The 21947-nt window shown below is 38.8% G+C and overlaps 3 protein-coding genes across 10 annotated transcripts in view; 2 read left to right on the forward strand and 1 right to left on the reverse strand.

Annotated features, from left to right (window-relative positions):
- Positions 1-936: 936 nt before the first annotated feature.
- On the forward strand, positions 937-15428 carry adad2 (adenosine deaminase domain containing 2). 2 transcript variants are annotated; one of them, XM_057820302.1, is made up of 12 exons: positions 937-1057; positions 1429-1515; positions 4966-5071; positions 6927-7044; positions 7148-7234; positions 7400-7528; positions 7667-7817; positions 7898-8068; positions 9852-10066; positions 10143-10377; positions 14537-14669; positions 14744-15428. In XM_057820302.1, the coding sequence occupies exons 2-12, from the start codon at positions 1433-1435 to the stop codon at positions 14774-14776; spliced, it is 1461 nt and encodes a 486-aa protein (XP_057676285.1). In that variant the 5' UTR covers positions 937-1057; positions 1429-1432; the 3' UTR covers positions 14777-15428. The 2 variants fall into 2 exon arrangements, with proteins under 2 accessions (XP_057676285.1, XP_057676284.1); XM_057820301.1 differs by having other exon boundaries at positions 938-1057; positions 14740-15427.
- Positions 15429-15432: 4 nt separating this feature from the next.
- On the reverse strand, positions 15433-21936 carry LOC130906228 (adhesion G-protein coupled receptor G6-like). 2 transcript variants are annotated; one of them, XM_057820306.1, is made up of 7 exons: positions 21621-21936; positions 19326-19440; positions 19175-19253; positions 18901-19102; positions 16634-16735; positions 16405-16560; positions 15433-16045 (listed from the first exon to the last, which is right to left on the reverse strand). In XM_057820306.1, exons 1-7 carry the CDS (start codon positions 21934-21936, stop codon positions 15945-15947), a joined length of 1071 nt encoding a protein of 356 aa, XP_057676289.1. In that variant the 3' UTR covers positions 15433-15944. The 2 variants fall into 2 exon arrangements, with proteins under 2 accessions (XP_057676289.1, XP_057676290.1); XM_057820307.1 differs by lacking the exon at positions 16634-16735.
- Positions 21739-21947, forward strand: part of il2rga (interleukin 2 receptor, gamma a) — a 113404-nt gene continuing 113195 nt past the window's right edge. For 5 of the 6 annotated variants that reach the window (XM_057820309.1, XM_057820310.1, XM_057820311.1 and 2 more), the window contains exon 1: positions 21739-21900. The gene's annotated coding sequence lies outside the window, so the exon portion shown is untranslated. The remainder of the gene's footprint in view (positions 21901-21947) is intronic. The other variant, XM_057820314.1, reaches the window with a different exon arrangement.

Raw genomic sequence — 21947 nt, forward strand, 5'->3', positions numbered from 1 at the left:
ACTGAGCAGTCAATGAATTTTCTGGTTCTTTCTTAATTATACCTGTACTTTTGCTTAAACATTTTTTGCACCTGCATCTGTACTTTTCTAAGTAAAAAATAAAAATAATTTTAAAATCTTTTAAAAAGTGAGTACTCATCCACCAGTGCCGAACATGAACCATTTCTGACTGGATTATTATCCGATATATATTTTCCTGACTTTCATATAAAGAAAAAAAAAATCTGACATTTTGAATTTATATGTAATAATATTTATAATATTCAGAATTTACTGTATAAATGAGCAAATCGAACTTTTGTCTTTTTTCTTTAACTTTTTGGAGGATACCAAGCCAGAAGGCACATTGATTATGACCACCTCAACATATTGTAATTTTTTAAGTGTTATGTGTTATCCTTCCAACTATTATAGAAGGATAAACAATTATTCTTTAATATTAAAAAAGACATATTGCATTTAAATGCACATTGACAACCTTTAGTGTTAAATTTCAGTTGACCACACAAACTTGTAAAGAAAATTGGAGAAAATTTGCGATTAAAGACTTTGATAATTGCTTGTCGAAACGAAATAAGATGCATGATTGAGAAATCTTGTGCCTGGTCTCCACAGTAATTTTGTAGAGAATACAGGTAAGTGCACACAAGATGGCGCCAGAGTTCTTGAGTTCAATGGAGCACCATTAGGTACACGAACTATAAACAATTTCGTGGATTGGTGTCTTAAAATACGATTTTTAAAAGTTAAACAAAAGAAGAAGAAAGAAAATAAAATCCCTTTATGTTTCTTTCATTTAGCAACATTTTCATTATTAGACTTTTGCAGGTCGGGAACGGCAGGAAACTACTGCTGACAGCCAAATTAGTCACTACAGTCTTTTTGGGAGTAAGACGTTGCCTGATAGGTACACGGGAAGCCACAGGTTAGTGCTAAACCAATAAGGGGGGAGTTTACTCACCAATACTGTATACAATTATCTTCCTTTCTTCCGTTCTTTCATTGTTTAATTAGCGCCACATATAGCACATGAATAATACACGAAACCCATTCTGTGGTAAGTGGTGTTAATTATTACTGGTTGTATTGTTGTCTTCTCTAAATTAAATTGACATTACCTAACTTTGAAATAAAAAGAATTAAGCTTGTCGTTTTTTGTTAACACAGGGCAATGCCGGGTAGGCCTAACAAAAAAAAAAAAAAAAAAACAGTCAACGTCGTGGACTTTTCTACTTTTGCTTTGAACGTTGTTAACAGGGCAATATAATTTATGTTATTGTTGTTTTATATTTACTGCAAAGTTTTAATGTTAAATAAAGACCAGTTTAAGATTAGCCTCATAACTTTTCTAGTTTGCTAGAAACGAGTCTTGGGAGCAAATGCACCGAAAATGGGAATTAAACAAAATGTAATTTACCTTCTCAACAGCAAAATGAGTGAAAAAGCATGTCGTTTGAAGAAGGGCGTAAAGTGGAGCCACAACTCACCGCAGGTGCTCTGCATCAATGAGGAAGGGTATGTTTTCAGTTTACAGAATAGCCCCAATTTATCTAGCATACGTAAATGGCACCATCATATGAACTGTGCACTCACCAGAGGTGGGTAGAGTAGCCCCAAATTTTACTCAAGTAGGAGTGGTGTTACTTCAAAATAATATTACTAAAGTAAAAGTCGGCATTCAAAAAATGTACACAAGTACAAGTAAAAAAATAATATGTTGAAAAGAATCCTGAAGTAATGAGTAACATTGTGAGTAACTGCTTACATTTTTGTTTGATTTTTTTTTTTTAAACAATGGTATTTTTTTTTCTCAGCAAAAAGTTATCTATATGAAATGTTGTTATAAAGATACTGTACAATAACCCATTACAAGAACACATTAAACCAACGAAAAAAAAAATCATTGAATTCCAGCGGGAGAAAAAAAATGACAGAAATAAAGCATAAAATATTTATTCAAAGAGCATCAGTGACCTCTCGTGGCGAAAACAGTTCCTAGTTTGAATAGTGAATAGTTCTTTCGTAGTTACTTTTATGAAATTAAAAGGACCATATCTCTGGTTTTCCATGGTTCGGGCATGAAAATCTCTCACCTTACGGCGGAATTTGCCGTTTTGAAGTCAAAAAAGGTGACCTATGTGAATTGCGTAGATCCGAGGAGAACATTTTTAGGGGGTGGTTGGGAGTTGGGAGATTTTTTTAATGTCGGACGCTTGGTATGCAAACAGGAAAAGCAGCACAAAGCCAAAAAAGCGCAACAGAGTGGCCAAAATATTGACTTGTTTCCACGAAACAAAGGAGGGTACACTGTTATGTCCTGTCTCTTCAATGCCAAGCTTGGTTGCACGTCCGCTGTGAATGAACACCTAAAGTGCGGTCACCCAGTTGTAATTTTGGAAGACAACAGGAGAGAATTTCAAACTGGCAGATTTCAAGTCCATCTAACTAACTAACGACATGTTTTGTTGAAGTTGCTAAGCCTGTCGCGATATGCAATGAGTCCATTTATCACACGGAAAATAAAAATGAGGGCAGTCATTTTCACGGCTGCGTTTTATCGTCGCGTGCGTGCATACATTTGTGTGTGCATGTACACGTGCGTTTTGATGGCACATGAGACTCCAGTTCCTTTAACAGATGTTTATCGGTCATTAACACGCCGTAGAATTAAAGTTTAAACATACAAAATAAGGAAACACATCTATATTAAACACTAAAAACGTTTGCATTGCTACATTGAGGCTAATGGTGAAAAAAGACAACCAACCAACAAAAATATATATATATTACTGACACCACATGCAATGACGAAAAGTGCTTTTTAGCGGAGTGTAAAGCTTACGATTAGGGGTTTAGCTAACGTACTTCCGGTGAACATTTCAAAATAATAAAAATCACTTCATGTTCGTCATATAACTAACTATTTCTGGAGTTAATCCCACATACTTCAGAATTCAGATTCAACAATAAGAATAGCTCTAAAATGACACACTTTATGAAAAATCTGATGAATAATGAATTAATAATTATTATAATTTTTACAATACTATTATATGTAGTAGTATAATATAATATTAATGCTGGATATTTTTTTTTTAAGAATTGATTTGAATCATGTTGGAAAGGCGAAGTCAGTGTTCTGAATCTGTTTACATTCCATTCTTTTGCAATAGTTAATGCTATCAGTATTTGACCTCATTGTTTATTTGTGATTTATTGTTGTTATTTACGTGTTTATTTGAACTTTAATAAAGAATTTCTTCCAAAATGTTTTTTTTGAATTAATAAGAGTCATCAAAAATTTCATTGCTAAATTAGTAAAAATAAAAATAAAAAAATAAAAAAGATTAGATTAGTCGACTCATCGTAAAAATAGTCGGCTGACTAATTAGTACTTAAAATTAATTAGTTGTAATTAGTAGAGGCGTGCGAAATTTCCGATTCATAGATTATTCGCGTTTCGGCCGTGGAAGATTCGAGAGCGATTCATAAACATCCAAATTCCGATTATTGAATTATATCAGGTAAAGCGGAAATAAAACACAGTCAGCGCGGTCTTTGGGACACCGCTGTCTTCGGGACGCAATGAGGAACAGACCGAGAGTAAATATCTTGTTCAACTCATGCCACTAGATGAAAAAAAACAAATAAAAAAACAATCATACCTGGCTGCGGCCGACAGCCGCTACAAACAGCGACCGGTTGCTAGTTGCTAACATACGGCAACATATGGCTATGGTAGATATCACATATTGTAGAATTAGATGTGAAACGACAGACGACGACAGCGTTGGAACATATACAAAGAACTAGATGCGAAATGACAGACTTGCCGTCATCTTAAAGCAGTTGACTTCTCTAGAAGGCTCTGTTGTAGTGAACCCAATTAACTTTTTATCTATAATACTTCTAAATCGGCAAAATCTTGACTTGAATCTATCTTTAAATGATGAAACAGTTTTAAAACTTTGACATGTCGAAAGTAGACAGACGGGAAATTATGGAATAACGGGAACAATTTTAACAACTTTAACGGTTGGTTCACAACATTAAATTAATTGAATTTAGTTTAAAGCTTTTGATACAGAATGGGGACTTGAATATTTTATTTACTGTTTTTAACTGTTAACTTGATACTAAAATAGTTTGGTTTAGCCTGAGAGGATTTTTGAACAATTTTGGAACTGATGTACAAAACATTAAAAGTGTGGTGGGGTGCATCAATAATTGATTTATAATCGAATCGGAGCCTCTGAATCGTAATCGAATCGTTAGGTGCTCAAAGATTCCCAGCTCTAGTAATTAGTAGAAAATTAGTCGCTTGGGACAGCTCTAGTTGTACAGTGTACCGCAATGTATTTCCTCCACACCCTTCTCACTTTTTTAACCCCTGACCCCTTTTCATGCCTGACTGTATGTCAAATACTTCTTTTTTTACATGCTCTAAAGACACCACGTGATTGAGCAGGCTGGCGTGATCATAGAACGGCAAGCATGTCTGATTGGTATGAAGGAGTCGTGATTATTGTGCGACGTCTCATTGTTGAAATTGGTAAAGCCTCTCTTGTCATTGCTGGAAAAAAAAAAAAAAATCTAATTTGTAGAATAAAGAGGAAAAATGTAATGACTCTCGTGTAGCCCAAAATAGCGGAGTAAGAGTACCGTTTTTTTTTTTTTTTTTCTTCACATATCTACTCAAGTAAAAGTAAAAAGTATGGCTTAGTAAAACTACTCTTAGAAGTACATTTTTTTCAAAAACTTACTCAAGTAAATGTAACGGAGTACATGTAACGCGTTACCACCCACCTCTGGCACTCACTGACTATATGTGACGCTAGTTTCATCGGACTTTGGGTGGGAAGCACAGTGAAACCTGGACTGGTGGAGAGTGTATCGTCGGAAGAAAAAAAAAAAACCCTATGTCCATGTGCATGTTTACCTAAAGACATTTATACTTGCTCGCAGAGATGCTGACAGTTTCACTGAAGATGCTCCCACATCAGCAATGAGGACCTCCACCCCCATACATTTTAATATATTTGATCGTGAGAACATCTTATTTGGCCCTGAGGTAAGTACTGTAGAGAAGTACATGTACCTTATTTTTCGGAGTATGTATTTTTTTCATAGTTTGGCCAGGGGTGCAACTTTATTTTCTGGAGCGACTTATGTGTGAAATTATTAACACATTGTTATGTCATTTCACATGTTATTTTCTAAATAAAAGCTAGAGCGCTCAAAGCCTGTTTCAACATTGGCAGTAACTTATATAAACAACTGAGAAGCGCTGAACAAAATGGCAAAGAAAAAATCATATTCTGCAGATTACAAGCTGCAAGTAGTGAAATATGCAGCCGAAAATGTTAATCGAGCAGCAGAAAGAAGTTTTATTTAGATAGATTTAGTGATTTAGAGCAGGGGTGGGCAAACTATTCCACAAAGGGCCGCAGTGGGTGCGGGTTTTTGTTGTAACCTATCAAGAGGAAACCTTTTCGCCAATCTGGTGTCATACAAGTGCAATCAGTTGATTGCAATCAGGTGCAACTTTTCTCCCCGGACCTATTATTGGTTAAACTGCCTGTGCTTGATCAGTTGTAACAAAGACCAGGACCCACTGCGGCCCTTGAGGACCGGTTTGCCCACCTCTGATTTAGAGTGACAGTTGCCACGTTTACATGGAGTCAAATATTCCAATTACAATCGGAATATTTGTTCAAACCGAATAAATGTGTTCCATATAAACACCTCATTCGGAATGAACAGGCCCAAACCGAATGGAATTTCATTCCGATTCATAGGGGTGGAATATTCCTTTTCCCAAAACGATTAGAAGTAAAATTATATCATGTAAACAGGGAAGCGGAATGGTGTCTGGTTGCGTTCTTTCTGCACATGCTCCGTACTGACGTCACTTGGTGACGTAAGTAACGTCACTTGCAACATGGCTTCCAAGCACATGCACAGCGCACCCACACAACTTTTTAAATGAACGGCGTATCATTCTGAAGTTTTGTTTCCACTCGAAAAGTTAAAACAGCAGCTGATCTGACGATCGATCTCCATGTTTTGCAACGCGACGCTTTGTTTTGATTAATCTGCGCATGTCAGACGGCAGTTGTCAAACGTCCTTTCGGAATAAAGGCAGACACATGTAAACGCTGGATCGGAATAGATGAAGTGACATGTAAACATTCGGAATGATTTGAATCGGTATGAATAAAAGTCAGCATGTAAACGTGGCTAGTGATGGCTAGGGTGATCGTATATTGATTTCCAAAAAGAGGACACAAATAACAGACAAAAATTATCCCCGTTTACTCTTATATTCAAAGGTTATATAAATTGATAGAATGCATGCACGCAATATGCGTGCATGACGCACACACTAACGGTCAGTTTGCCCGACTCTCGTCCAGCATTTTTGGCACACGGAAAGAAAACTGAGAATTCTCAGGCTTATCCTTTTCTTTTTCATTTTATATTTTTTATGACTGTGGTGAAGCCCCCTTCCTACCTAAAAGCCGAGTTTAAGGTAGGCGCTAACGCTCATGCACAGCTCAGTCACTGACACCGTCCTCCCTGCCTCTCTCGCTCTTTGTAAGTGCTGCATGAATTCTGATTTGGGAGACTTGAGAGTTCAGAACGCCGCCACATTTTGACAAATGTGTCCCATATCGGATTTTAATCACATATGAAAGTGACCTCAAACGGATTTTAAATGGTCCACTTTTATGCGACTTGTCCCGTTCAGACCGTCAAGTTAATGCCTCACTTGATTCGGAAAAACACGGAAAAAAATGGATTTGTGCATTAAGAACTGCAGTCTGAACTTGTTCGTATAGTCCAAAAAATACGGTACCTTTGATTGTGTTTAGTTCTCGGTCATTTTTCACTTTGCAAACTAAATTCTGATGCTCTTGTTTGAGGATCACGTCCCAGACGAGTCCTCTTTCCTCAGTCTATCCATGATGGCCCTTGCTGACAGTCTGCCACCGGATGAAGAGCTCACTGTGGTGCAGACTGAGGACTCAGAGAATTTAGAAGGTGCATACGTACATTTTTATCTGTATTCAAACGTATATCGGAAAGAGCCTTGAAGTCCTATTTGGTAATTTCCTCATTATTAATCTTATTACGTATTTTTAAGCCAATGCTTCTGACTTTGACAAGGATTCAACTGAATCAGAACCAGTAGAAACTCCATCTTTTTGTTCTTCACCATCACCATATTCAGGTTTGTTACTTTGAAGGGTTTTTTATTATTAATATTATTTCTCCGTGATATTGTATTGTTTCCCACACTCAAGTCATTTGGTCCAAATTTCAAATTGTGACTTTCATATTAAAACCATTGATAACTTTCCAGGTGTTGTTTAAGTAACGCATTTCTATGGTTTAGTTTGGGACACAGACTTTCACAAAAAGCACATGACGGCAGTAAGCAGTGATAAATTTGATAGCCTCCTGAAGATGAGTGCAGAGTTCCATAGCTGCAAGAGCCACATGGCAGCTTTTGTCATCGTGAGAGGTACATTTCATTCCATAAGTGCCTTTTAAGCCCGTCAAATAATAAAAATAGGATAAACCAACACAGAGATTGGGAGTAAAACCTTCAAAACTAAACCTTGACGGTTTCACAACGATACTTTTGCGCTTCTGTCCCTAGAAATGACAGACTCATCAGGGCATGCAAACAATCACTATCAAGTGGTGGCTTTGGGATCAGGACGCTTCAGCTGCACCAGTTGGCTTTGCTTCAACGGGACCATGGTGCACGACTGTCACGCCATGACCATTGCCAGGCGGGCACTCCAGAGGTATGCGCCGACATCCTTAAAAGTCACATCTGCATGGAGGTGATGCTCAGGTGATCACAGTTGTCATTCTTCCGCTTCAGGTTCCTCTACAAGCAGCTTCTGCTCTTCTTTGATGCTGACCCTAAGGCCAAGGAGGCATGTATATTTGAGAGCAGCACGGTCGGGCCGCAGCTTCAACTCAAAGCCAAGACCAGCCTGCATCTCTACACAAATCAATGTCCTGAAGGAGTTGCCAGAAACTTCTACATGAGGTACTAGGGGTGTGATAATATATCGAGAGGTGATATATCGCAATACTTTGTAGCCCAAAATGTTATCGATATGCTCACACCAATAATCAATATATTGTTTGAAAAAGGTATCACTAGGGGTGTAACGGTACACAAAAATCTCGGTTCGGTACGTACCTCGGTTTAGAGGTCATGGTTCGGTTCATTTTCGGTACAGTAAGAAAACAAAATGCAAAATATAAATGCGCTTGTTGTTTATTACACACTTTTGTGCTTTCATCAATAGGAACATTAGCCTATACAAAGCTAGAATTCTGCTCAAAAAGTAGCGGGTATTTAAAGATAATAATCCAACAACAATTGTGCTTTCAGACCCCGCGTATTGGTCAGCTAGTTCCTATGTGAATATTAGTTCCTACTTGTTTTGTTGTGGTAGGAGGGTTTTGTATTGAACACGGGGCCGTGTTGGTTATTATTATAGCAGAGAAGACAGTAGTAAACCAAGAAAGACAAGTCAACTGTGCACCGATCTACCACTCAAGAGATCTGACTCAAAAGTGGGTTACGATTGCATATTAGTTTGAAAATCGACCGGATCCACCGTATTTATACACAGGTGACTTCCGGTCTGCCCAATCCTAGCTAGTAGTATTGAAGCAGGAGGGCCGCGTCTCGCGTCAAATAATAAACTCTGCCGTGCTTTTCGCGTACGTTGAGACGCTTCTAGGACGCGTGCGGCAGCACTGCGACTGGTGTGCATTGGCTGATTGACTTTAACGCCCGCGTTTCACTGCGTTCTCGCAGCGGCCACGTTGTCGCACCGTTGACACTTCTGGGTTATACTGTCCTACCGTGTTGGTCCTCATTATAGTAGAGAAGAAGGAGTAAATATAATCTACACAAAGAAACTGTAACCCGATCGACTCACAGCCTCGAAAAGTAAAGCATCACATTACGTCAGAAACTCGTTCGGTACGCCTCCGTTCCGAACTGAGCACCCCGTACCGAAACGGTTCAATACAAATACATGTACCGTTAAACCCTTAGGTAACACTGTTAAAAAATACAAAAAGGAACCAACAGGTTGCTACCAAAATCTTCCATCATAATAGTGTCTACATTAGCGCGCTAACTGCCAATGACTGCGCTCGTCATCCATTTAATGTTGACTGAATTAGACGTCTAGCGCCGTCAATGGCACTGAACCCATAGCATTCACAGCCAGTCTTTTGTGGGCATTTACAAGTTACTTCCTATTCATTTTTGGGCATTTACAGGTTACTTCCTGCTGATTTTGAGTCACTTCCTATTCATTTGGGGACATCAACTTATCAGTTCAAAATCATTTGGAAGTGACCTATAAATTCCTCACATCAATAGAAAGTGACCCGTAAATGCCTCAGAATCAACAGAAAGTGACCGAAAATCAACAGGAAATAGATGTAAAGTGTCTTGCCTGGCATTGGCTGCCACTGACGGCCGTAGATGTCCAATCCGTTTGAAGTGGGAGGGATCCAGATCAAATTGATTGGACGTCTACTAATGATGAACTCATTCCAATTCACAGCAGAAGGATGGAAATACCTTGTCTTTCTGTTTATTAATTGTTTTGTAGAATTATTTCCTGACACATGTATCGATAATTGTTGTATCGCAATATTGTTATCATGAGCCGTGTATTGCAAATCGTATCATATCGTGGGCTACCCAGGTTCCCACCCCTAGTTCAGACTAAAGAACCATACCTGTCCTTAGTATTTTATTCTGCAAAGTCGGTGACGACACAATTTGGTGTCATGTTTAGGGGCTCGGCCCAAAAATCTGGGAACCCCATAAAGCTGCACTATCACGCCAAGGGTTTGCTGGTTCCGGCTGCCAACCTGAACCCGAGCCACTGGGCGGCTAAAGTGTGCTGTATGTCGGGCAGCGACAAGTTGTTCATGTGGACTTTCGTGGGCGTGCAGGGCGCTCTGCTAAGCCACTTCATCCAGCCTCTATACATGACAAGCATGGTGCTCGGTAAAACCGTCGTCACGCCGATATCCAACGATAAAGTCTAGAAGAGGTTGAGTTCAGACGTCGTCCTCTCACGTAGGTGGCCAGAAGCAGTACTGCAGCTACTTGTCAGACATTACCAACGAGTGTCTGGGCGACGCCTGGGAGGAAATCCTGCCTCTGTTTTACAAGAAATACGACACCATCTTCCTGTGCTGCGAAGAGGTGAAGCCCATCGAGGTGTCGTCGCAGCACGACGTCCTCAGTGTCAACTGGTGCCTCGGAGACGAAGACATCGAAGTGGTGGACAGCAGCAAAGGCTTCATCGACCACAGGTAGCACGCCAACTAGACACGAGACTTCACTTAAGCAAATTGAATTCAACCTTTTAGGTAAGCTTCAGTTTACGTAAATAAAGTGCAGTCGGGCCATTCTACTTGTGCTGGATTGTTATGGCCAAGGTTTGTTAAATTGACACATAAGAAACTTTGAAATCAGGGCTTACCAATTTTTTTTTTTTTTTTTTATGTATGCTGGATTTATCGAGCAGTATGGCCCGGCATTGTTCGGGTGAAACAGTGAAAATTGGCATTTTCTATGATAATTTTTGGAGTTTCGAATGAATAATCAGCACTATACGGAGGCCTACGGAATTCAAACCCATCTAAGAAAATTCCTAGACCCATTAAGTACAACTGTGTAAAATTTTGTCAAAAGGTGCCCAGCCGTTTCGGCATCCATGTAACACGAACATACAGAAAAACTGGAGATTACAGATATTTAGCTATCTCGTTGAAATAAATCCCTTACAGTATTTATGTTCTGTAAAATTGTACATTATTTTGAAATCTATTGTCTTCTTGTGGAGTACGCAAAGCCTCAACATATCATTACAGCACATTTAAATTTATACATGAAACCATAAAGTTTGAAAGCCAACTGCGACATTGCAATCACCCAAAAGATGGCGATGTCATCTCCACAATCAGGTCGCATTTTCTATGTTAATTTTAAAGTTTTGAATTAATTTTCCGCATTAAATGGAAGCCTACTGAGATCAAAGAACACTCCCAGACACATAAAGTACAACTGTGTAAAATTTTGTCAAAATCCACCCAGCCGTTTCGGAGTCCATAGGGAACAAACATACACAGACACACAAAGTTTCATTTATATACCGTAAATTTCGGATTATAAGGGGCACATGACTATAAGCCACCACCTACCAAATTTGCCACTAAAACAGCATTTGTTCATGGATAAGCCGCACTGGCTTGACAGTGGCCTCTTAAGACTGTCATAAGACCAATTTAACCACCATGAAGCTTTGATCCAATTGGCTGCAAAGCTTCATTGCCTCGAGAATCTTGACGTGACCATCACTTGGGAGAGACATTCAACCTCTGCTGCCACCTGCTTTCAACACTGTTGCTGTCCAACATGCCTCCTAGCATGCATTGGAGCGCTACTGACGTAAATAACAAATCAAAATTCATGTTCTGTGCTAATTATTTCTTCAGGTACTGTTCCAGTTATTTCATTAATTCCTAGTAGTGCTGCAACGATTAATCGATTACCTTGAGTATTCGATTAGAAAAAAATATTTGAATTAAATTTTGTTGCTTTGAGTATTCGTTTAATTTAATGTGGTGTTGTAATGGTTTATTTTGAAAGTGTTTGCATTTCGTTTTATTGATTAGGGTGGGTACACTACCCTCTGGTCGGCCTCATTTCAAATGGCTGAATCCAACTTTTTAACGTTACGCGCATGCCACATCTGTCAGAACACCGACAATGTGCGTTTGTTGTTGAGTCTTGAGTCAGTCTTAGAGTTGCCGTCTCCGACTCTGAAGTGTCTGTGCCGGAAACGTGCGCGACGATAAAGTTTTCCCCCCGGAGCACAACATGCCCCACACAAGTTCCCTAGGTGAATTCTGTTAAGAGGTAGTGGTCACTACAAAATAACATTTGATTTTAGCCCCGTCGTGTTAAGTGAAGTGAAAATACAACTCACCCACTGAATCAGTGGGAGGCCTGAGCTTGTTTCGTTTGTTCCAGTGCTCTCCTAGTGATATCAGGATATTCCGAAATGACTTTAATCCAGAACCTAGGTAGAGATGTTGTCTCAAATGTAGGGGTGCACGATATCCATTTTTTTAAAACCGATATCGATAACTTCCTGCTCCTCAAAGCTGATACCGACATCGATAACCAATAATAAATATATAATTTTTAAAATGAATAACCTGAGTTTTTGAACACCTGGAGGTTTTTAAAAAAAAAAAAAACTCGTGGTGGATTCAACATAGATTTGAATTGATCTCACCAGATTTTTCATAATGACATGAACAAAACAGTGCGTTTCACTTCTGCACTGCCCGACAGCCAGTTAAGAATGAATTAAGCCTGAACGATATATCGTTTAAACATCGCGATGTGCGTGTGCGCGATAGTCCCATCGCAAGCACGTGCGATAGTTTTTCTTTTTTTTGATCCACATACGCCTCACTTTCTGGTCTGCGCACAGCCTCCTACCCTCCCTCTCCCAGCCTTTTGATCCTCTCAGTCACTGCGGCACAACGATGGCTTTGATCTGGCCAAAGAAGCAGACTTCACACGGGCATCTGTCAATCATCGTTTAACTTGTTAAACAGTTGCAAGGAAGCCGCGCTGGAATGAATGTGTGTACTGTGGGGACGTTGGAGACATTTAAATGCCAGAAGTGATCATGAGGAGTTTGAAATTTCTACATGTCACTTCAACGGTCACAGCTAAAGTAGATAAACAGAAGCATTTAATAAAGCCAAGCATTTATCTGCTACAGTACTTTATTCTTGTTCAAAAATGATTTGGTTGGACAGTTATGTTTAAAACTTATCATAATTATGACATTTGAAGTGCTTAAAAACCATTTATTTATATACATTTTTTAAATCACTTTGGGGGGAAAAGTGAGAAAAAAACATGTCTTATATGTATCTCTTTCCAATGCTAAATCTGAATGAATACATTGGGCACAAAAAACACACACACACACAAAAAAATAAATAAATAAAAAAATGGAGGGGGGGGGTGCGCTACTTCGCGGTTTTTCACTTATCGCGGCGGGTTCTGGTCCCCATTAACCGCGAAAAACAAGGGATGACTGTACACTGTGGTGATGGTGAGTCATCTAAAGTCTTTCCAAACAGCTATTTGTCATCTTGTGAAAATTTCTTGAAAAAAAAATATATACATTTTTTTTAATATCGCAATATAATATCGCAATATATCGAAAACCCCAAAAAAATCGCAGCAATAGTTTTTTCCAATATCGTTCAGGCCTAGAATGAATGCACTTCCATAAACCACAAGGCTTGGTCTTTTCTTACTTTTATGGGAAGACACTCGTCTTAATATTGTGAAAGTACAACAGAAAAATACACATATTCAATGCTCAATATACAGCAAACTGCACTTATATACACAACTATTATATGTAGTATAGCATAGCACACTAGCTTGAGCTACTAAAGCATTGGCTGGCTTCTATACCACAACTTATGTTCTGTACATATATTGCACATCTATATGTTATAGTAAACATAAAATACATACATTTCCGAGGCGGAAACGTAAAAGAAAGCATTCACGACTGTCAATTCTACCGCTAGACACCACAATGTGTAAGTGATTGAACCAAACTACTGTAACAAAAAATAGATGCAGTGAATTATTCTGACCAGCAGGTGGGAGCAATGCCCCGCAAATGGTAAGCTGATTTCCCATACTAGTGTGTAAACTGTAAAGCCAGAACAGTACATATTATCGGTCCTATTATAAATGTTATTGGATTTGTCGGGATGACATCATAATTCCTATTATCCGACCGATAATTATCGGACCAATAATTATCGGGCACCAGTACTCAAATGTACGTTTAAGTCGCCGTGATTTGCGATTTCTACAAGCTGATATTCCTTTTGCTCAGACATGCTCGAATACGGGTCACGAATCCAGTCCTTCACAGTTCGTGGGTCTTTAGTGATTGGGAAGTAGCATAGATTTTGTTTTCTTCGAGGTTGTAGGCTCATCTTCTGGCTCGTGCGGTTCCCTTTTCCCCGTAAAAAATCTGTCCAAAGACATCTGATTTTTAGTCATTCTAGTGTGAGGGCTAATTATTTCCGGGAACAAATGTGATGGGCGACAACCTACGTCATACGTTAATATCGTGGCCAAGCGCACATAGATATACAAAACAAGATGTACTGCTAACAGTCCAATCAATGCATTTCTATGACGACCTCCCATTCTATAGTTGTATATCCAGAGTAGACAGGGATATTGGTGTGTTAAGCAGCACAGGCCAAAGAGCGCAGTCATTAATGAATTATTTATTATTTTTGCGCGACCCAGTACCAAATGTGCCACAGACCGGTACCGGTTCGCGGCCCGGTCGTTGGCGACCCCTGCTCTAGATGATAGTAAAACAACAAAAGTGTTGTTACTTTGCAGTTCTCCACCAGTCAGTCGGTCCGGCTTCTCTAGCCGGCTGTGCAAGAGAGCGTTCTACTCTTACTTCCATCGGGTGGCTCAACTCGGCGGGCACGGCTACTTGCTGGATTTGCCCACATACCACACCGTTAAGGTGCATCCCATACAGTTAAGCAGGTGAGCTTTATGGGCCTTCGTGTGAATATGTTTTGTGTGTTTGTCAGGTAGAAGCGGCCGTCTACCAGACTGTCAAGGAGATAATCAAGAAGCACTTCCAGGACAACCAAGCGGGCCTCTGGAAGGCTAAAAAGCTGGTGGATTGCTTTAGTGCCTGATGAGTTCTATTCAGGTGGGGGTCTGAAGAAATTTTTGGTTCTAATGTTTACAATGTCTTTTATTGTAAACGCTGTGTTCTCTTGCAGTGTGGTTTTGTTTGAGGAAAAAAAAGGGTAAACACGTAAAAAGCTTTTGGGCAGTTTTAGTTTCTCAAAAGTTCTATTTGGGTGGGGGGGGTCTGAAGAATTTTTGGGTTCTCATTGTTTACAATGTCTTTTATGGTTTGTTTGAGGGGGACAAAAAGCATTAAACATGTGAAAATGTACAATTAAAAATGCCGAAAAGCTGGTGGATTGCTTTAGTGGTTGAAAAGTTCTATTCGTGTGAGGGTCTGAAGACATTTTTGGTTCTAATGTTCCAATGTATTTTATTGTAAACAGTTCTCATGCAGTGTGGTTTTGTTGGAGAAAAAAAAACATAAGTGAAAATGTACAATTCAGAATGCCAAAAAGCTAGTGAACAACTTTAGTGCCTGGAAAAGTTCTATTTAGCAGAGTGAAGGTTGCGGGGGCTGAAGAATGTTTTTTTCTTATAATAAAATTTACCTTTATGGTAAAAAGTTCTCATGTAGTGTGGCTTTGGTTGGTAGAAAAAAGTTGTCCTATATAAATATAGTGTTAAAATTTATTTCATTGCTTTATTATGCAGAAATTTATTTCAAAGATGTTACATCATAATCACTCTTGCTTGCGACTGCCTTAAATTAACTGAAAAAACAGTATGAGCCTTTGCTTTGCCCTGTTTTTTTTCCAGCAAAATGTTGACATGATTGGCTTAAATAGTACCAAATAATGGGTAACAGCATTGACTTGGGAACAAAACTTGAATCAAAAATAACTAAAGAAAACAAATCATGAGAGAAAATAAAGGGGAGGAAAACATTCAAATACATATCCAATGTTAAATTGAGGGTTTGCATTACAACTGTGCTTCCAAGCTTAATAGGCTCAATGTCATTTTGCCAGTTGCTTGGCAACCGACTCCTCCCTGGTCCTGATGCTCATGTGTTCATAAACCAAAGCTCTTCTGTGGCACTTAGCAGAAAGAAAGAAAAATAGGGATGCATGATATGATTACCCAGGATGAGTAATGATTAATGTCTGTGTCCAGTTTCATTTGTTGTGGAGGACTTTGGCTGATCTTTTGGATAGGTTGACTGGGCACAGGGGAGAACCAGCAACTTCACAAAAAGCCCTGCAGGATCAGCAAACATCTCGGTTTAAACTCAATGTGTGAGCAACTAGAAAAGGCGCTTAAAAACAAGGTAAAGATTTTCTGGAGAGGATAGAGTGGGCGGGGGGAGCATACAGCAAACACCTGCTTGGATGTCCTTGTAGAGGGAACAGAGAAAAGATCACAGGAAAACATGTTTGTTGTTTGGGATTAGACACAAACACCTGTGTGATTTATGAATAGAGAGAGTGTGAAAAGAAAAACGTCGGGATTTGGTTTGAAAGGGGGTAGAAAAATGAACAAAAAACGTGTTCTTTCAGAGGGTACGGAAATAGAAAAAGCAGTGGTGGGGGTGAAAACTTGTGAGTTTTTGCACTGACCCAGGTCAGGCCTCTTGTAGGTTGAGCCCCTGCGGCTGGACCCTGGGGAGGCTGATGTACTTTCGGTGGAGTTTGACTCCAGAGACCTCACCGATGGAGCGCCCGTATTCCGGGGGCACGGCTTCGGTTCGGCGACGGACACCGAGTGGCTCCATTCTACGAGACAATGGGACAGACTGTGTCAGTGACTTTGGCAGGAGAGTCTACTGTGGAATTCCTATGAGAATACCAGAGTAATCGTCCAGTCGAAGTTTGCCACAACACAGGTGGACCCTCCATTGTCTTCGTACCTTTTCTTTCATTATACAATGAAAGACAAAGATGAAAATCCCTGGGGGGGGACAGAACTGAACTTACTAGAAAGTTACTGTGTGGTAGCATGAAACATTAACCCACAGGTGTCAAAAATAAGGCCAAAGAGCCAGATCTCGACCACCACACCATTTTGAATCGAATACAACAGCTAATCATGCAAAAACCGTTCCTTTAGGTTTCATCTGGTGAAATGTAAGACTTTTTTTAAGACACAACAGTATTTAATGTCATGAACATCCTCTCAAAAACAATCAGGATCTTTTCAAATGGCAGAAAAATAATTTCATGCAATGCAAAGCAATTTGAAAAGTAATTTATATTCAATTCAACCCATTCAATGACAGTTGTCAGCTATTCAAAAGATGACACTTAAGACTAGAGTTGTAAGATAATGACCTTTAAACCAATAACCGTTATCCCAATGTTGTCCAACTCCAAAAATCCGACACTGATATATGCGGTCGTGGACCTAGCATATTATGGCTAATTGAATAGTAATGCCCCACTGGATGCTTTAATAAAAATGTTCCCATAACAAATCCCAAGCATCTTAGTTTGGAGACATCTAATGGCCAATAATCATAACTGCTTTGCTAAGCTGTGACCAGCCCTTGTACAAAGGCAGAAGGCTTCTGCATTTACTTTGAAGGCAACATGCATATTGACGCAAAACCGATAATAAAAAACAGATGTCGACATTTTTAGATAACATTTTAAAATGCTTTTATCAGTAATATCGGACAACTCAGTGTTGTTTTCATCCACAATGATGGTAACGAAAATATTTCGTTGAACAATTTTTTTAATGACAATCAGGTGAGGATGACGAGATAAAAAAGTGGCTTGGGAGACTTGAACATAACTACACGAATGCAAGTTGTCGTCTGATGAGACAAAAATGCTACATCATTTCTGTGTGATATTTTCATATTGTATTTGGAGTACTTCAGCTTGCATCGTTGCAGTGTTTGGGTGGTGTCACTCATGTGAGATGTGCTGCGCCTCTCCCTCCTCGCCGGAGTTTAGGATATGCCTCAAGCTAGGCTGCGCTCCATCTTGCTTGCTCGTTTGGAAACACGGTAAGATTTGTTTTCTTATCTTGGCAAGAGAGAATATGCAATGTTGCTTTAGCCTTTAAAGGTCTGTGCTGAGTGATCATCAGACACTGAATGTCATCCTAGCGTTAGCATAGCATTCGCGTTAGCATTAGCTTAAGAATGGCGAGCGTCATCTTAAAACACTGGCCAGTCTAAAGCAATCAGTAAGTCTAGAGGGTGTTAGCTGCTCTGACTTTTTTCTGATAGTTTGTGGCTTCTAAGCAGGTTTAATTGAAAATGATGTACTGTACTGCTTTTCCTGCTGAGTGTGTGTTATCGTCACAGAGTTGGCATTGTCCTTGCAGACGCTACAATACAGTGGTATGAAAAAGTATCTGAATCTTTTAGAATTTCTCTTATTTCTGCTTAAAATCACCATCAAATGTGATTTAATATGCTTTAATTAAAACCACCCAAAAATTTATAGGTTTTCATATTTTAATAAGGATAGTATGCAAACATTTAAGATTTCGTGGGCCCCCCTTTGGCAACAATAACTTCAACCAGATGCTTCCTGTAGCTGCAGATAAGTCTGCCACATCGATCAGGACTAATCTTGGCCCATTCTTCTCTACAAAATTGCTGTAGTTCAGTCAGATTCCTGGGATGTCTGGCATATCGCTGCGTTTGGGTCATGCTACAGCATCTCAATGGGGTTCAAGTCTGGACTTTGACTTGGCCAACATAGTTGTCGATTAATTTGCTAATCGATTAGTTGTCGAGTAATTGTTGCACCTCTAAGGTACTCTAATTGCTTTTCATAGTAATCAATTCAATGCATGCCAATGACAGTAGTAGATGTCCAATTCATTTAAACAGGGAGGACTGGCGGTAATTGCTCATGTCTCTCCTCCCATTTAAAAGGGTTTGGACGTAAGGCAGCATCAATGGTTGCCAATGAGTTAATAAATGAGTGAACTCTAAGGATTTTCACACGAAAAAAAAGTCATAAATTATGCAAATCTACATATTGTAACTGAGAAATTCATCACGTGATCATGCTATAATATGACACAAAGCTTTTATTTGATATAAGCTTGGTGTCAACATGACCTAGCCTTTACAAAACACTGCTGTTGTTTACCTTGCAGACTGTTGACTAGAGAGAAAATGTATAGCAGGACTACCCGGGCTGGTCCCCATGTGAAAAATCCAATGGTCCAGGTGAGTCCAAGTAGCAAAGTCAGAGTTGCGACTCCCTTTAGGTCATGCATCAGTCCCCCACGGGTCCCAACGGGATTGTTGGCCTTCATGTGGCGAATCTGAATCAGAACCACCACAAAAACCTGACAGAAGGAAAGATACAAATGTTTTACAGGATAACATTGAAACATTTATTTAATTAAGTCAACACTCACAGCAATATTAAAGAGGAACACCAACACGGCGTAGGTGACTACAGACACGTAGAATGTCACGTCATCTTGTACCCAGCAGCTAAAAATGCAAATAGGAAGGTGGTTAGAATATTTCTGGATTTGATCATACATATTTCCAAATGGACCGTACAAGTTGTCAGTGTTGTCTAGAGACTCCAATTTGCTCTGAGTGTCAGTGGACTGAAGAACACCGTAAGCCTCTTTGTTCACGATGAGTGCCAGCACACAAATCACCAGTGGGATTCCTGCAAGCACAATAAATATATTATTAATTAAACAAATCTGAACATTATTAATAATGAAGAAACAGTTTATTTTGGCTTATCATGCTACATATTACCCCAAAAAATTTAAACAATATAAATATCAAGCTTGTTTAAAAAAATATATATATGGCAGAAAACACAGACAAGACTGAAAAAGCAGTTTCTGCTCTTGCAACCCTCTTTATAGTAAACTGCTGTATTTTAATCCAAAAAATTGTTGTGTTTGAAAGAACAATATGTCTATATGCTACCATAGCAGATTCATGGCACATTAATCCCCCGAACTATTTTTAATTTGTCCGTTTTACCCTCAAAACCCCCGTTTACAGACGTCGCGCAACCGCTTTTGTTTCAACCATTAATCATGCCAAAAATCATTAATCGATGTCTAATAATTCGTTTTAAAAAAAAGAACGACTTAAAAAAAATTATTCATTCGCATATTTTAAACCTTTAAACAATTTACGTCACAATGAAAAAATGGTGTCTGTAAAAAAGTCACGGATATCTACCTCATAACTATCGCTTAATTGTATTTTCTTGTTACTATCGCATTTTTCCGATGTGTTAGATGATAAATAATCGATCCAAACAAAGAAAAATTGAAAAACAACATTTAAAAGGGTAAATATATGAAAAAGAAAATCTCGACCACTGCTTGATGTCTGCGATTTCTGCATCGCGACCCTTGTTATATTACCATGTTTCACCCGTAAAATCCCCCCAAAAATCCAGCTGTAGCCATTCACAGCTGTGTCTTGACACTCAGTGATACATGCTACATGGAGTTTTTGGACCGAAACAAGGTAAGTACGTGATGATATCTCGTTAAAGTCATGGCGTCTTTAATTCTGCTCTCGCGTGCTCTCACTTCAAGGTTTTGCTGTTTAAATTTTTTTATTTATTTATTTTTTTTTTTAAATGCCCTCCTGTTCAAAAATGTTCTTCCCCCAGAAAATTGAGATTTTAAGCTTTCCAATTTTGAAAGTTTGCCAACTTTCATATGCCGAATTTTTCAGACTATAAGTCGTTTTTTTTCGCAGTTTGGCTGGGGGTGCGACTTATACTCTGGAGCGACTTATATGTGAAATTATTAACACATTATTATATCAATTCACATGTCATTTTGGTGTTTTGGAGTTACACTGATGGTTTTGTAAACTTGTTACCATGTTCTTTGTGCTATAGTTATCTGAATAAGTCTTAATAGCTATGTTACGTTAACATACTGGCCACGTTCGCATTTCGTTGTTTATGCATCATGTAACATTATCATACTGTACACTTATTCAGCATGTTGTTCTCTATTGCATTTGTATTCTAAATTGCCTTTCAAGATGACATATGTGTTCTATGTGTTGGATTTTATCAAGTAAATTTCCCCCAAAAATGCGACTTATACTCCGGTGCAACTTATAGTCCGAAAAATACGGTATATATGGTGGCCATATAGGCCTACCACCTTTCCACAACAAAGTACCACAATTTTCTTTTTTGTTTGTTCATGACTAAATCCTAAAAATATACTGATGACATCAGTTGAATTAATATACAAAATTATAGTAGAATATTTTAGAATGAACTGCTAATTTTGTGTGATTAAAAATATAGTAATATATGCATTTTTTTATATATTTCAGAAAATCTTAAATGATAGTAAGTTTGAATAATTTTGAAACAATTATTTTAGTAATTAAGTGGAAATACATGCCAACTTAAAAAGACTAATTTAAATACAATGACATTTTAATATAAAATTGATCATTCATTTTTGGAGGTTAGTTCAGGTATTAGCTGAGGATTAATGAGTTCAAACTTGAGCTTGAGTCATCGAAACTTGTCTTAACTTTATTTACGTGTCTTTAATATTAATAAAATATTCTATACATTGCAATATTGAAAGTACAATATAGAGTAGAACATCTTTATCGTCATTGTATACAACGTAGTGAACATTGTGAACCAACGAAGTTTGACGTGGCACTCCAGAATAAACATATAAGAATCAATAAGAAAAAAAGTTTTGTTTTCAAACCCAGATACCTCACAGTAAAACATTTTAGGGCTGTAATTGCAATACTGTGAAACCGTGACATTGTCATAACATGATTGAATAATAACATAATTTTACATCTTTTTTTTCCTGGCCTTGGACTCACCCCATCCCACTGCGCAAAACTTGCACATGTATGAAGGCACATAGACGTTGAAGACCTTGACTAGGGCGAAGTACATGTTGACGCCCTCCAGTCCCATCCAGGTGAAGGACGCCAGGAGAAAGTAGTGAAGCGTGGCGGCGGCAGCAACACAGAGTCCCTCCACTCCCCACGAGGAGAGCCACGAGTTGAGCAGGAATGCCAAGTTCAACCCCAGCAGGGCCGAAGCGAGGTTAAGGAGGATCTGTGAAGGATAGTCTCGACGCAGTTTTCTGAAGAAAAGGTAAGCTGGCGACATTGTGTAACAGACAATCATCATTCATCACTTAT

Source organism: Corythoichthys intestinalis, chromosome 18 (genome assembly GCF_030265065.1).
Source record: "Corythoichthys intestinalis isolate RoL2023-P3 chromosome 18, ASM3026506v1, whole genome shotgun sequence".
Taxonomy (NCBI): domain Eukaryota; kingdom Metazoa; phylum Chordata; class Actinopteri; order Syngnathiformes; family Syngnathidae; genus Corythoichthys; species Corythoichthys intestinalis.